This window comes from Aspergillus heteromorphus (assembly GCF_003184545.1).
Source record: "Aspergillus heteromorphus CBS 117.55 chromosome Unknown BO70scaffold_1, whole genome shotgun sequence".
Taxonomy (NCBI): domain Eukaryota; kingdom Fungi; phylum Ascomycota; class Eurotiomycetes; order Eurotiales; family Aspergillaceae; genus Aspergillus; species Aspergillus heteromorphus.
In genome coordinates, this window is record NW_020290406.1 from 2,355,318 (window position 1) to 2,368,929 (window position 13,612).

Here is a 13,612-nt window from a genome sequence, read left to right on the forward strand (position 1 = left end):
TCAACCCTAAATCATAACAGGGCTAATGGCACATAGTACAAAGCACACACACACACACACACACACATACACATACACATACATATCTAGCGCGAAACGAACCCAGCCCAGCCCAAAAAGCAAATAAAAGAACAACCGGGGTATGAACACCAATCCCACCCTCCACCATCCACCATCTAATCAACTAATCAACCATCCAACCAGCCAACCAACCAGCTAAGGCTTCCTCTCTTCCCCACCCTCAGCCTGCACCCTACGATCGAGAATCTCATCCACAATGCCCATATCAAGGGCCTCCTTCGCGCCCATAAAGTAATCCCTCTCCATCAACTTCTCAATCTCGTCCAGCGACAGCTCCTTCTTGCCCGTCAAATGCCGCTTGTAGATCTTGTTCAGCTGGCTGCGGACGCGCAGGATCTCTTTCGCGTGGATGGCGATGTCGCTCGCCTGCCCGAAGTAGCCGCCGGAGGGCTGGTGGATCATGATGGAGGAGTGCGGGAGGCAGAAGCGTTTGCCTGGGTGGCCGCCGCAGAGGAGGAGGGAGCCCATGGATGCTGCTTGGCCGACGCAGATCGTGCTGACTGGGGAGGCGATGTAGGTCATTGTGTCGTAGATGGCGAGGCCTGAGGGTGGGGAGGGGGTTAGTTTGTTTGGTTGGTTTTTGAGGAGAGGGGAGGTGAAAGGGGGGGGGGGGGGGGGGGGAGGGTATAGACGGATGGGTGGATGGATGAGGACGTACCAGCTGTCACGGAGCCGCCGGGCGAGTTGATGTACAGGTGGATGGGCTTTTGGGGGTTGTCGGCTTCGAGGAAGAGGAGTTGCGCGACGATGGACGCGGACATGGTTTCGTCGACTTCGCCGTTTAGGCAGATGATTCGTTCCTGAGAAGAAGGTCAGCAGCATGTTCCGTATGTGCAGGTGTGTATTGCACGTGGATATGGGTTTCTGGTAGGCTCGTGGAGAGGGTGGTGTGGTGTACCTTGAGGAGGCGCGAGAAGATATCGTCTGGATGGAGATGGGAGGTTAATCTATGTTTGGGTATTGGGTATGATCGTGTCACGTACATGTGTGCCAGCCTCCTCCCTGTATATCATGTTAGCATATAGTCGCAACAAAGAGAAGGATTGCGAGCTTACCACTGTCTCTGTGATGAACGGCGTCGGCGTCCAGCCCCGCGGAGGCCGGGCAGCCGATGATGATAGCGACGGGATGGAGCTGGCGAAGCTGCGGGACAGCGCCGGAGCGACAGCCGGACGGCCGACCGCGCGAGCTAATCGCTGAAGGGGACGGACAGGGTTCATTGTGTAACGGGAAGAAATGACAATGGGGAGGAGAGGAGAAAAAGAGAAGGGAAGGGAAAGGAAGGAGGGATGCAGGATGATAGTAATGAAGGATAAGACGTACCGCCGGAGCTCCAGAATTCCGCCGAAAGCCTAGCGCCGCCGAGCCTCTCGCTCTCCGCCCGATATTTCTGCTCCGCCCGCAACCCCGACTGGTGATTCTTTCTCCTCCCCATCCCCCAAGTCATGGTCTGTCTACAGGCTCATCTCTCCTACGCCTCATGGCGTCTGAGGGTCTTCCACGAACTATTCCGCCCCAATCCCTCCACCCGGGTCGCCTTTTCCCGCGTACGCGCCTTTTCCACCCCGGCAGCCGAAAGACCTCTCTCCCCCGAAGCATCAACACCTAACGCGTCCCCCACAGACAGCGTCCAAGAAACCGCCCCCATCGACAATGCCGCAGAACCCACCCCTCAGAATGAGAGGCATCCACCCCGCCGCCCCTCCGAGCTTCTCCCCCATTCTCCCCTCATCACCCACCCCAAGCCCGGACACGCACGACTTCACAAGCCCAAACGACGCCCGGTCGCCGGCGAATCCGACATCCACCTCAACCCCTGGGCTCAGGCCCTCGCGTCCCCGGTCCGCACCTGCAAGCTGACAGGAACACGCATGCCAAGCGCGCTGATGACGAAATGGGGATTCGTGAAGCGCAGCGAGGAGGACGAGAATATGTATCTCGTCCCAGTGGGGGTGATGAAAGACAAACTCTCCCCACGTACCACCCCCGGTCCAAACGATCCAAGCAACCGAAACGAGAACAAGTACAAGAACCTTGGACAGCTCACCATCCGAATTGTCGACCGGCTCCCGCTCCTCCGAACCATCACGGAGAAATACTGGAAGAACAGGAGCAAGAAATCCCGCAAGACCGCGCCGCTGGCAAAACTGATCCCGTATCGGTGGAAGCACCCGGTCGGGCCGGTTACGGTGGAAGAGGAGGGGCAAACGGTGTGGCGCGAGGACATGCCCGACTTCGCCCTCCGGATGATGCGCGAGGAGGTGGTCCGCGCGCTGAAGTGGGCGTCGGATACATCGCACCGGTTGGATCGCAAGGTGTGGACGGCCTTTCCCGACGTGAAATACGCCGGGGTTGCGATTTCAAGTATAACATATGAGATGAAGCCGTTTGAGCGCATGGGGTGCAGTGCGGTGTTGGTACTGGATCGCAATGGGGTCAAGCCCAGTTCCACGCATGGCGTTTTACCCAAGATTCCGACGACGGTGTTCATCTCGCACAAGAGAAAGAGGGTCCCCGTGTTTGATCTCACGGTTATGTTTTCCGAGGCAGAACTGCGGGAGCTCCGGGCGCACCATCCGCGGTTCGACAACATGGTGCTGGTGTTCCGTCCCGATAGCAAACCCACGGTGAACGCGATGCTGCTGCTGTGGAAGCTCAAGGGCCTGATATACCAAGACCCGGTAGTCGAGCCGCCGCGGATTCGGCACCACAAACCGCCCAGCATCTGGAGGACTCGGCATATCCTAGAGCTTTTAACTCAAGCCGAACAGCTATCACCAGAAAAGTGATGGATATTGTTTGTCTGTCTGTCTGTCTGTCTGTCTGTCTGTCTATAGTATCTCGATACCCACCACACATGCATGTACTCTATCTGTAAGTAGTTAGAAGCAAGCGAGGTATAGTATGTACATACATACCCCATACCCCCCCCCAACCCGCCTACTCACACCCCAACAAATCCGCCAACTTATCCAAATAAACCGTAGGCCTCACATCACCCTCCACAAAATCCTCCCTACTACTAACACCGGTCAACACGCCCAACGTGCCCCCGAGCTTCCCCTCAATGCCAAACCTTATATCCGTATTCGCGCGATCACCCACCATACAAGCCCTACTCCTGTCAAAGCGAAACTTCCCCTCGATAGCATCCATCATCGCCTGATTGGGCTTCCCGAGCGAGACGGGCTCCCTCCCCAACATCATAATCAGGGGAGCGCTCATGGACCCCGCGCCGGGAAACAAGGACCCCGAGCTCGGCAGCGTGGAATCAATATTCGTGGCGAGGAAGACCGCGCCCCGCCGGATGTAGTGGTACGCGAGCGCGAGCTTGTAGTAGTTGATGTGGAAGTCCAGGCCGACGAGGACGACGCCGACCTCCGGGTCCAGGAGGGAGGCGTCGCCCGCCGCAATCGCCTTGTAGTCTTCCGGCGTGATGGTGCGGCGGTACGCCGCGTCGGTGCCCCCGATAAAGGGCACGTTCTCGGACCGGAGCTCCTGTTCGATGCCCGTTTCGCCGATCACGAAGACTTTGCGCTTGTTGGCCGGCAGTTGCAAGATGCGGGAGATGTAGATGGAGGCGCTGTAGGAGGAGGAGAAGATTTCTTCCTGTATGGGTGCGGGGTGCGGGGGGGGTTAGTTGGGCGGTTGCGGTTGGACATGGAAATGGGGATGGGGATGGGGGCATGGGGGTGGAAGAGGAGGGAGGGACGGACTGTTGTGCTGGGGATGCCGAGGCCTTCGAGTTTCTTGTTGTAGTCGGCGCGTGATTTGGTACTGTTGTTTGTTACGAAGACGACTTGTTTGCCTGTTGAGGGGGGGTTAGTCCTGTTCGAGTTGAGAGTGGGTGGGTAGGTGGATGTCGTCGGAATGTACCTTTGCTCTTCAGCATCGCTAGGGTCTCGTTCGTTCCGGGGAAGAGGTGGTCGCCGGACCAGAGGACGCCTGGATGGTGTGGGGGGGTATTCATGTCAGTGTGTCTGGTTGTATAGACCGGGTCTGCGCGGAGGTGGCATGGGGGGTGACCGGTTGAGGAGACGGACCATCGCAGTCAAACAGGAAGACCTAGTAGGGTAGGAAAGTGAGCCATTCTGTTGCTTTTGTATGCTTCCTGACAGAGGATCTGGAGAGGATCAGTGTGGATTGACTCACATCGAACTTGTCGATGAACTCCCGAATGCCCGCGCCGTCGCCGGTCAGATAGCGGGGGGTGTGCGTCGACGCGGGGTGCTCTTGGGGCGGGACGGGGGTGGCCATGTTGCTGTCTATGGTCTTGAGTCTATCGCGGGGGTCTTTAAAGCAGATCTATTAAGAGAGACGCTGGACAAATTATAAGAAGAAGAAGAAGAAGAAGAAGAAGAAGAAGAAGAAGAAGAAGAAGAAGAAGAAGAAGAAGTATCCTAAGCAAAGACTGGAGGGATAATGCGGCGTAATATTGCAAGTCCGAGTCCCGGTGAGAAGAGCGAGCGGGCCGCTGCACGTGGGGGCGGGGCGGCGGATATACCACGATGGGCTATTAACTCATTGGGTTTACTACGGTGGAGAGTCTCTCAAGTCTAAACTGCGCTGGTGATGCTTTTGCTCATTCATTAAATCTCATACAGTCGTAAATCAGGCTTCACTCCAAGTGATAGAATTGAATGCGAGCAGCGTTCCGGGTTTCCCGCGGAGACTGGTCGCTCGGCTGTATCTGCAAGACGCCGGATGCTGGAGGACGTCCGTGGATGGCCTCCGGTGAGGTTACCCAGATCCCGGAAGGGACACCGGGATATGGTCGCCTTCCCGCAGATTCCCGTAGATCTTGTCACATACTGTCGGAAGAGCCTCAGCTTGAAGTGTATGCCGCGTGGAATAGAGTGCCCGGGATAGGTTCTCGATAACAGTCCGTCTAAGCTCCTCCACCCAGAATGCCGGAAATCTTGAGGGACACATCCAAGATGGACAGATGCTCGTCCGCGCCATCGACTAGGCGTCTGTCTAATTCCGAAAACACCATGACGATCTTGTTCTTCTGGATATCCGGGATGGCATCGTTGTAGACCACGCGTCGATACAGCTGTCCGGGATTAGCGCAGGGTCAAAAGACAAGGCAAGAATACCGCTTACCTGCACAAGAAGCTGTGTCGCGCTCCATCCGTCCGCGATGATATCCGTAACAACCTTCGCAACAGCCTCATACGAAGAGCCAATCTTCTTCGGCTGCATGGCCTGCACCAGAGCATCCAGCACACCATCCGGAACCACACCGGCGATCTCCTCAATAGTCCGGACGGTAACCACTTCAGGGCTCTCGTCCGCCATCTCCTCGTCCTCATCCTCATCCTTCTTGCCCGTTGTGCGACCAGCCCCAATCAACTTCGCCGCACTCTGCATGTACGTGATCGCTCGTCGCAGATCACCCTCACTGCAAGTGATCAACTTCTCCACCACGCCATCCTCCAAAGTCAGATTCTCAAACGTGGCAATCTGCTTCAATCTGTCCCCAGCCGCCGAGTTATCCAGCGCCTTGAACCGGAACTTGCTGCATCGGCTGGCCAGCGGCTCAATGATGCGCGTGACGTAGTTGCAGACGAGACAGAACCGGGTAATCCGACTATACTGCTCCATGGTCCGACGGAGAGCGGATTGCGCATCCTGCGTCATGCTATCTGCCTCATCAAGGATGATGATCTTGAACGGCGGACATGGGTATTCGGCGAGGTATTCCGCATCCATCCCCGTCGACTGGCTCAACTGGGCCCGCGCGAAGTTCTTGATCTTGTCACGTACGATGCCGATACCACGTTCGTCGGAGGCGTTCAACTCGAGGATACGGGAGCGGTAGAGGGAGGGTCCGAAGAGGGATTTAGCGAGCGCGAGGATGGTAGATGTTTTTCCGGTTCCTGGAGGTCCGTAGAAGAGCATGTGGGGGAGCTGGTTCTATTAGCAGCATGTCCATGGCCATGGCGTGGGATCCCGTACGTTGGAAGCTTGCAATGTTCGGCGGAGGACTTTTGTCGTGTGGTCTTGGGCGGCGACATCGTCGAGGGTTTTGGGACGGCTGTTGGACTGTCAGAATCCGCTGTTCGTGTGAGTTCGTCAAGGGTGGGACATACTATTTCTCAACCCACGGTTGTTGCTTTGCTTGCTCTTCTTTTCCATCTGTGGGCTTCTGCTTGGAAGCGCCCGAGGCTGCGGCAGCCGCCCGGGCTTTATTGTTGAAAAAACTGGCAGCCATGGTATTCGAATTGAGTAGGTCGATAAGGTCTAAAGGATGCTACTGCGGAGCTCCAGCAGGCGGAAGAGCGTGTCGGTACGCGTCCCCACGTGATACGCGCCGGCGCCAAGACCTTTATTGATCGCCCGAGACCGAGGTAGATACTATCGTGCACAGTATCATCAGACATTAATTATCTATCTATAGTTCGTCCCTCAACGGCGGTACATCCGTTGCCTCAAACATCCTCTTCTTGGGGTTCCGAGGCAACTCCGCCTGTCTCTGTCTTTCCTCCGGAGAAATATCATCAATATTTGTCCCCACCTTCTCGGCTTCATGTTCGACTTCATGTCCCACTTCTTGTTCGACTTCTTGTTCGACATCTTCTTGTGGGACACCTTCTTGTACGACTTCCTCTCTTCCGCCTTCACCCTTCTCTTCCGTTCCCCCCTCCTCAACCATCTCACCAATCCGATCGATCAAGCGATCCTCTTCCGCCTCATCCATCACCGGAACTTGGTCCCAGATCGCTTCACCGCTAGCAGTCTGAACGCTGGGTTCCACCTTCTGTTCGATGATTGGTGTTCCTTGCACCACATGTTCTACCTCAGTGGCAGACGCAGAAGACTGGACAGCGTTGCCCGTGATTCCCACAACCCCCAAGATAGCAAACGTAAACCTCCCAAACAGTTTCAATGGCAGCCACACAAGCCACCACATGGGACCGTATAATATCCGGCGGAAAACAAGCCAAACGATCGTGCCGATTAATATGTAGAACGCCGTCTCAAGATACCAGGTATCTGACTTTTGCGAGCGGAGTAGAGAGCCGATGAGGTTGCGCGACGATGAAAGAAGAGAATCCAGGTCGGTGTAAGACTCCGACAGAGATGACAGGGCAGCGGTCGATTGTTCTATCCTCCACGGTTAGCACGACATCCACAACTTCCACGGAGACGACGAACCTAGTGTCTCCTGCGCGAACTGACTCCGCGAAAGCTCCGCCTGCATTAACTGATGCGTCCGTCTCAGCGCAGCCGTGACATCGTTCGAAGCGTTCTTCACGATATCATCCTGCGTGAGCTTTTCGGTCGACTGCTTCTTCCGCTCGGCGCTTTGCGATCTCGAAAACAGCAGGTCTCTCTCCTTCCGCCGGGCTATTTCGGCATTGCGCTTCGCCTGGAGTTGTGCGTTGCGAAACTCGCCTCTCGTTCTGCAGGAGACCACATCTGTCAGTATGCCGTAGAACAAATAGTGCAGGGCCAGAAAGCACAGCTCAAAAAGGAGAAATCAGCCAACCTCTTCAGATCCCCAGTTAACCTCCCTGCCAACGCAAGAACCCGTTCCCTCTCCGACTCCTTCTCACTATCGATCCCCTTCCGCCTGCTATCCTGACCTGTCTCCAGAGCCTCAACCTCGACCTTCAGCAGCTCCAACTGCTCCTCTGCCTCTTTCAGTCGAGTGTGTATTTCCGTCCCCAATTCCAAGCGAGCCTGGTCGCCCTGACCGACCGCCGTCGTAAAGTTACTTAATCGAGAGACCAGTGGTTGGAGTTGGGCCAGAGCTGCCGAGAGCTCCTTCAGGCGCGATTGCAGATCCGCGATGGAGGACATGTTGCGTGCTGTGCTGCAACAAAGACGGTATGGTATGGTCGAAGTGTCAGAGTCAAATATATACAAGAGAACCAGTCTGCCACTTCTCTGAGCCCACTCCGTCCAAGCCACCGATGCCGCGGAGCAGAAGAGTAGAGTGTTTAAAAGAAAAAAGCGAGGATGTATGAGGGGAAGCGGAGACCGTCAATCTGTCCGCTAATACTTACAGCGTCATCGGTTTCCGTTGTTCCTGAGGCAGGCACTCCGCCGCGCCGGGGGGACACCGACCGGGCTGTTCTGTTTGCATCACAGACAAACACACGACGGCCGCGCATCCGCCTTTCTGGGACCTGGAGAAGAGCCAAAAGTGATGATGATTATTTTCTCCGGCTTGAAGTCCAAATTACCCCACGCCGGCTACTCATTTCTCAATTGCGGCCAATTGGTTTGACTCGGGCAAGCTCAACCTACACATCCACACAATATCAACACCTCCCACCCTTCTCGTACGTCACCCAGCTCAAAATCAATCATGATCCTTCCCTTCAATCCAGCTAACCCTCTCCCATAGCAGGAAAAAAAAGAAGACCGACTTGCAGAAGTCCCTCACCAACACCGCCATCATGACCATCCCCGTCAACACGATCTCGACCCTCCGCACAACCTTCAACCCCTTCTCCCGCTCCGCCCGTCCCTGCAGACTTCTCCTCTCTCTGCTCCGCACCCCCTCGACCGTCCCGGCCTCCAGCGGCACGCACATCGATATCAAGGTCACCCAGCTGCCGCGCCACTCAACGCAACCGCCGGAGCTGATGGTCAAGTTCAAGAACGGCAAGGAGTTGAACATCGACGTGGGCCAGCGACAGCTGAAGATCGGCGATGTCATTGAGGAGATTGCGCGTGTGGGCCGAGCCATTGAGAGAGAGGAGACGTTGAAGGGTTGAGTGCGCGTCATTGCGGACGATTTGGGCTGGGTTGGTTTGGATTTTTGTTTGTTCCTTCAGCTGCATAGATGTTGCTTGGGGTGTGGCGTGGGTGGGTGTCTGCAGCGGCGCAGTGAGAGAGGTACCTAGAGATCGGGTTGGTTCCGGTGCTACTGCTCAGGAAACCCGGATGTTGGTCTTGAGAGGGATTGATTGATTGACTGATGTGTTGGTCTGTCAACCTGTACTATCATGTTTTTGTATGTGTATGTGTATGTGTATATATTAGCCATTGAGTGATACTCCATCTTCTACAATGCTTATTCGCGTCTTTTGGTACTCTTGGTCACTTGGTCTATACATGGACTTGAATATGCGCCGGGGACTCGGGAAATCCCCTCGAATAGTAGTTACGTTTAGGATTTATGATGGGCTTTGGCCTCTGGGGCGGAGCTAGCTGCTCCGATGGAGAGTTATAACTGTTCTTCTTATAGTCAGCCTGGACTTCATGCTGGCAGAATCAGTTGGCACTGCTGCGGGGTGACAGAGGTCAGGTAGGGCACGTTTGCATACATTCAGGCTGAAGTGCATATCTACCTAAGTATTCAGCATTAACTTAGACTGCGCTTACAGAATAGCTGTCAGGTGAAATTGTACCACAAGCTTGTACAATGACATTACTTACCGCTGGTGTCGAGTATTCTCCAGTCTTTGATAGAGCTGTGGGTGGAAGTTGCTGGAAATACAAAGAGGATTGTCGAGTTCACATTGATAGCAAGGCGATTGACAGGAAATTCGCCCGTATCAGCTTAATAGTAGTACACAAGGACGAAGTACAAAGTACGACCCTTCGACAAACTGTAGGGTGACCTTAGAACTGTATTCGTTTTGGATTATTCACCATGGCTTCTGCCCGGACCCTTTCCACTAGACCCTCTTCTCGTTAGAGGAATGCTTTGGTTTTACAGCTTAACATCGGAGCTCGAAACACTAGAGGCCCACATGTTTATTGCGTCTTCGGTAATGTACGCTCAAGACCCAGAGGGAGGTATATGAAAAGGTTCACCCCAAGGTGATAAGTGGTATTTTAAATTTTTGATCTGGCATAAATTTACACAGCAGCACCGGAGATGAAGAACCACTTGTCAACGCTGCCGTCAATGGGAGCAGGGGGGAGGTTCTCGCCCTTGGGGATGGCGGCGACCTTAGCGGGATCAGCGCGCTCAACACCCTCAGCGGCGTGGGTGGCACTATGATCAGTCAGCAAAGATGTCTCAGTAATAGGAAAAATGAAGAGTGCTTACATGCTGATATCGCCCTTGGGAGACTTGCCAGAGATGAGCTTCTCCCAGGCATCGGCGCACTCGCGGATGACGTCCAGAGCGTACCTGCAAGATTGACACGTTAGCTTGGATGTGCGCTGACAGAAAATTCTTGGAGCAGCAAAACGCACTTCTTGTTCTTGCACTCGCCGGAGAAGGCGAACTGGTTCTCGGGCTTTCCGTCGGGGATCTTGTAGATACGGAACCACTCGTTGGTCGCGCGGAGGAGACCAGGGAGGTGGCGCTCAACGTCCTCAACGTCGTTGAGCTTGGAAGCCAGGGGGTCGTTGATGTCGATGACAATGACCTTCCAGTCGGTCTCCTCCTCGTCGAGCAGAGCCATCACACCGAGGACCTTAACCTGCTTGACCTGACCGGGGTAGCCGACGAGCTCACCGATCTCGCAAACGTCGAGCGGGTCGTTGTCACCCTTGGCCTTGGTCTCGGGGTGGACAGTGTTGGGGTCTTCCCAGGTCTACGCTGACCGTCAGCACAGGTCATACAGGGGGGGTGTTCGAACACCGTGGCACGCCACACATACCTGGGGGAAGGCACCGTAGTTCCAGAGGTAGCCCTTGTGGGGGAAGCAGTTGCGGACGAAACGGAGCTTGCCCTTCTTCACATCCTGCTTGATGGGGTTGAGGAACTCCTCCTTGGAGATCTGGATCGCGAATCAGTATTTCGAAGTCTTGCGACAAGGCAGGCCCTCCGCGGGGCTTCGGGCACCCGTACCTCCTGCTTGGCGTTGGTCCAGCGGGGGATCTCAACGACCATGTTGAGGATGGTCTGCTGCTCGTTGGCATAGAGGGGGATGTCGTGGAAAGGGGAGACGGGCTGGCCATCCTTCTCGATGTAGACGCGGTTCTCCAGGGTGTTGGCCTGGCCAATGTTGCGGACGGTGTAGGACATGGTGGGCGGTTGCGGGGCAGCGGACGTGGCAAAGTGTCTAGAAAGAAGAGCGGCACGAGTTGAGGCGGACGAGACCGAACGATCAACTCGACAAGATGAGGAGGGAGACAAAGCTGGGGAGGAGAGGGAGGGAGAGAGAGGAGAGGAAGAAGAAGGAGAGAGAGAGGAGGGGAGGGGAGGGGGGGGCTTGTTTGGTGGGGGGAGCCAGCGTTGCGGATGTGCGAAGGACGGGCGAACAGCCAGTGCGCGCGAGGATCGGACAGGCGGTGGGCGACCGGCTCAGTGGACGGCCTCCCTTGGTCGCAATGGGGCTGCAGTGGCGGCTGCTGCTACGGCTCCAGATACCCCGGATCATTGAAGTCTGACCGTCTGACGGTGACAAGAGACGAGCCCCGGGTTGAGTGGTTCAATTGGCAACCTGGCAGGGTGGAATGGCTCGCCGGACAGCGGACTCTAGCAGACGAGGTATAAAAGGGAAGGGGATGGGACGGCCGGGAAGGAAAATCGGTCGGGAAAGGACCCAGACGACCTCGGGTTCTGCTGCTACGGTTGTGTATTTTGAAGGGTTGTTACGGTTACCGCTGGACGCATTGGAAGATCTTCCCCCCTGACCCTCCTCGGTCGGCTTCCTCTTCTTTGAGAACATCCAATTCTCAGGCCAGAGTCACTCCCGGCATGATACCTAGATAGATTTGCGTATACTGTGTACACACGTCCAGCATCATACGACAGAGACTTCAGTCAACCTGCGTTTCTCGTCATCTGGGTTGATTTCAATCCAGACTCTTCGGTGAAGAATTACTGGCTGGATCGACTCCACCACTCAAGGCGTTCCCACAACTGTTTCCCTCCGTGATCTGACTGGCCGGTGATTGCGACATAGTGGATTGCGATCGGAGCCCTTGGGGATACTCTTACAAAGAGATATTCTTGCAAGTTGCAAGAAGCCTACTGTAACAACTGTAGTTTATAGACTTTGATACCATGAAACCCCATCGACTGAACCAGAGACAATTTGATAGCGACACCGGGGGTTTTGGCAGTCTTGGCAGGTACCCGTACAGTCAAACGACAATACATTGTATAAAATACCACCTAATGCCATCACGTGACCAGGGACAACACAGACAAGCAGTGCCCCATATTCACTCGTCAGCAGTGTACAGAGTAGATGAAGCTGATGTCACTTCCTAAAAGGGAAATCAGCGGCTATCTCCAGTTTGAACACTCGATCAGAAAGATTTTTTTCAGAGTGTTGGCTGCTTCTATCAGCGCGTTTCTCCTCCATGACCCGGGCTAGGGATGAGAATATGAAGCCGAAGACATTTCCTCAAGAGGACCATCTCCACCCGTTCGAGCTTCGAACACTCGACCAGCTTTTCATTTGCTGTATGCTCATTTTCGAGGTCACAGGATCCCCCTGAGAGGAGAGGTCCACGCGGGCAATTTGGCACATGCAACCGAGGGTGCATCCAATGGCTTAGATATGAAGCCGAAGTAACTGCCAGAAACAGCAAATTCTGCTCATCCCAACTTTGAACGCTGGATCAAAAGCTTTTTTCAGGTCTGTTCATTTTCTACGTCACATGACGGTCACCCAGTAGGCCTCTTGGTCATCCCATTGATCCTGAAGCCAAGGTTACTACCAGAATTAGTGGTTTTTCTCTATACCAACCTTTGAACACTCGATCAAAAACTTTTCTCAAGTCTGTTCATTTCATAGGTCACATGACAGCCAGCAAGTAGATCAACTTGGTAAGCCCTATCATGAAGGATTCAGCTGATTGAATACTTGAAGCTGAGGTTTCTGCCAGAAAGAGGAATGTTTCTCTATCCCAACTTTGAACGCTCGATCAAAAAAATTCTCAGGAGTGTTCGCCCATTCTGTAGGCCTCATGACTGGCCCCAGAGCATGACTTGACATCCATTGTTGGAGTCATATTGCATGCCTTGAGACATGAAGCCGTAGTAACTGCCAAAAAGAGTAATTCTTGCCTATCCCAACTTTGAACGCTTGATCAAAAGGTTTTCTTAGGAGTGTTCGCCTGTTTTGTCGGCCTCATGACTGGCTCCAGAAGTAAACTTGGTACTTTTGACCCTATAGCTTGTAGCATGAAGCTATACGAACTGCCAGAAATAGTAGTTTCTGGTTATCCCAGCGTTGAACGCTCGATCAAAAAGTTTTCTCTGGAGTGTTCATTTGTTTACTATGTCACATAAGACTGTCGTCCCCTTCACCCTCAAAAGGGCGGCCTTGTACTCCGTACAGAGAAGTTACTCCTCATCCCATAGCTGAACCGTTGACTGTATAGATTGAAAGCATGAAGCTGGACTGTCTGCCTAAAACAGCAATTCTGGCCAATTCTACCCTTAACCGCTCGATGAGAAATCTTTTTCTGGAGTGTTTATTCTTTTTACCAGTCACATGACAGTCCTCAGTATCGACTTGATTCCGACTAGAGTTCTTTTCTGCCCACCTAAAGATGCTAATGAAGACACTGGGGACGAGAAAACGCGGATGAAGCCAAATTCGCTTGCCTTGAAGTATGAAATATTACCTATTGCCAGGATAATCAGGGATTCTCTTCT

At 54.2% G+C, this 13,612-nt stretch overlaps 6 protein-coding genes across 6 annotated transcripts; 2 read left to right on the plus strand and 4 right to left on the minus strand.

Moving 5' to 3' along the window:
- Window positions 1–240: 240 nt before the first annotated feature.
- Window positions 241–1,229, minus strand: BO70DRAFT_261047 (ATP-dependent Clp protease proteolytic subunit; the record flags this gene model as incomplete). The annotated part of the gene is made up of 5 exons (XM_025538915.1): window positions 241–623; window positions 740–881; window positions 980–1,005; window positions 1,065–1,083; window positions 1,137–1,229. Coding segments are annotated over 5 exons (663 nt in total), but the record flags the coding sequence as incomplete, so codon positions are not given.
- Window positions 1,230–1,526: 297 nt separating this feature from the next.
- Window positions 1,527–2,978, plus strand: BO70DRAFT_425413 (uncharacterized protein; the record flags this gene model as incomplete). Its single annotated transcript, XM_025547684.1, has 1 exon — window positions 1,527–2,978. The coding sequence occupies one exon, from the start codon at window positions 1,527–1,529 to the stop codon at window positions 2,868–2,870; it is 1,344 nt and encodes a 447-aa protein (XP_025404483.1). The 3' UTR covers window positions 2,871–2,978.
- Window positions 2,979–3,021: 43 nt separating this feature from the next.
- BO70DRAFT_425414 (4-nitrophenylphosphatase) lies at window positions 3,022–4,395 on the minus strand (the record flags this gene model as incomplete). Its single annotated transcript, XM_025547685.1, has 5 exons — window positions 4,234–4,395; window positions 4,125–4,146; window positions 3,958–4,026; window positions 3,798–3,889; window positions 3,022–3,690 (listed from the first exon to the last, which is right to left on the minus strand). Exons 1-5 carry the CDS (start codon window positions 4,336–4,338, stop codon window positions 3,022–3,024), a joined length of 957 nt encoding a protein of 318 aa, XP_025404484.1. The 5' UTR covers window positions 4,339–4,395.
- A 252-nt stretch (window positions 4,396–4,647) lies between these two features.
- Window positions 4,648–8,096, minus strand: BO70DRAFT_306397 (putative protein transport membrane glycoprotein Sec20). Its single transcript, XM_025540039.1, has 8 exons — window positions 7,577–8,096; window positions 7,243–7,490; window positions 6,709–7,191; window positions 6,522–6,609; window positions 6,177–6,287; window positions 6,043–6,121; window positions 5,188–5,994; window positions 4,648–5,137 (listed from the first exon to the last, which is right to left on the minus strand). The coding sequence occupies exons 1-8, from the start codon at window positions 7,888–7,890 to the stop codon at window positions 4,970–4,972; spliced, it is 2,298 nt and encodes a 765-aa protein (XP_025404485.1). The 5' UTR covers window positions 7,891–8,096; the 3' UTR covers window positions 4,648–4,969.
- Window positions 8,097–8,246: 150 nt separating this feature from the next.
- On the plus strand, window positions 8,247–9,123 carry BO70DRAFT_376365 (mitochondrial 54S ribosomal mL53 domain-containing protein). Its single transcript, XM_025545125.1, has 2 exons — window positions 8,247–8,375; window positions 8,441–9,123. Exon 2 carries the CDS (start codon window positions 8,493–8,495, stop codon window positions 8,811–8,813), a length of 321 nt encoding a protein of 106 aa, XP_025404486.1. The 5' UTR covers window positions 8,247–8,375; window positions 8,441–8,492; the 3' UTR covers window positions 8,814–9,123.
- Window positions 9,124–9,903: 780 nt separating this feature from the next.
- Window positions 9,904–11,023, minus strand: ipp1 (inorganic diphosphatase IPP1; the record flags this gene model as incomplete). Its single annotated transcript, XM_025539045.1, has 5 exons — window positions 9,904–10,042; window positions 10,097–10,180; window positions 10,246–10,589; window positions 10,656–10,775; window positions 10,847–11,023. The coding sequence occupies 5 exons, from the start codon at window positions 11,021–11,023 to the stop codon at window positions 9,904–9,906; spliced, it is 864 nt and encodes a 287-aa protein (XP_025404487.1).
- Window positions 11,024–13,612: the final 2,589 nt, after the last annotated feature.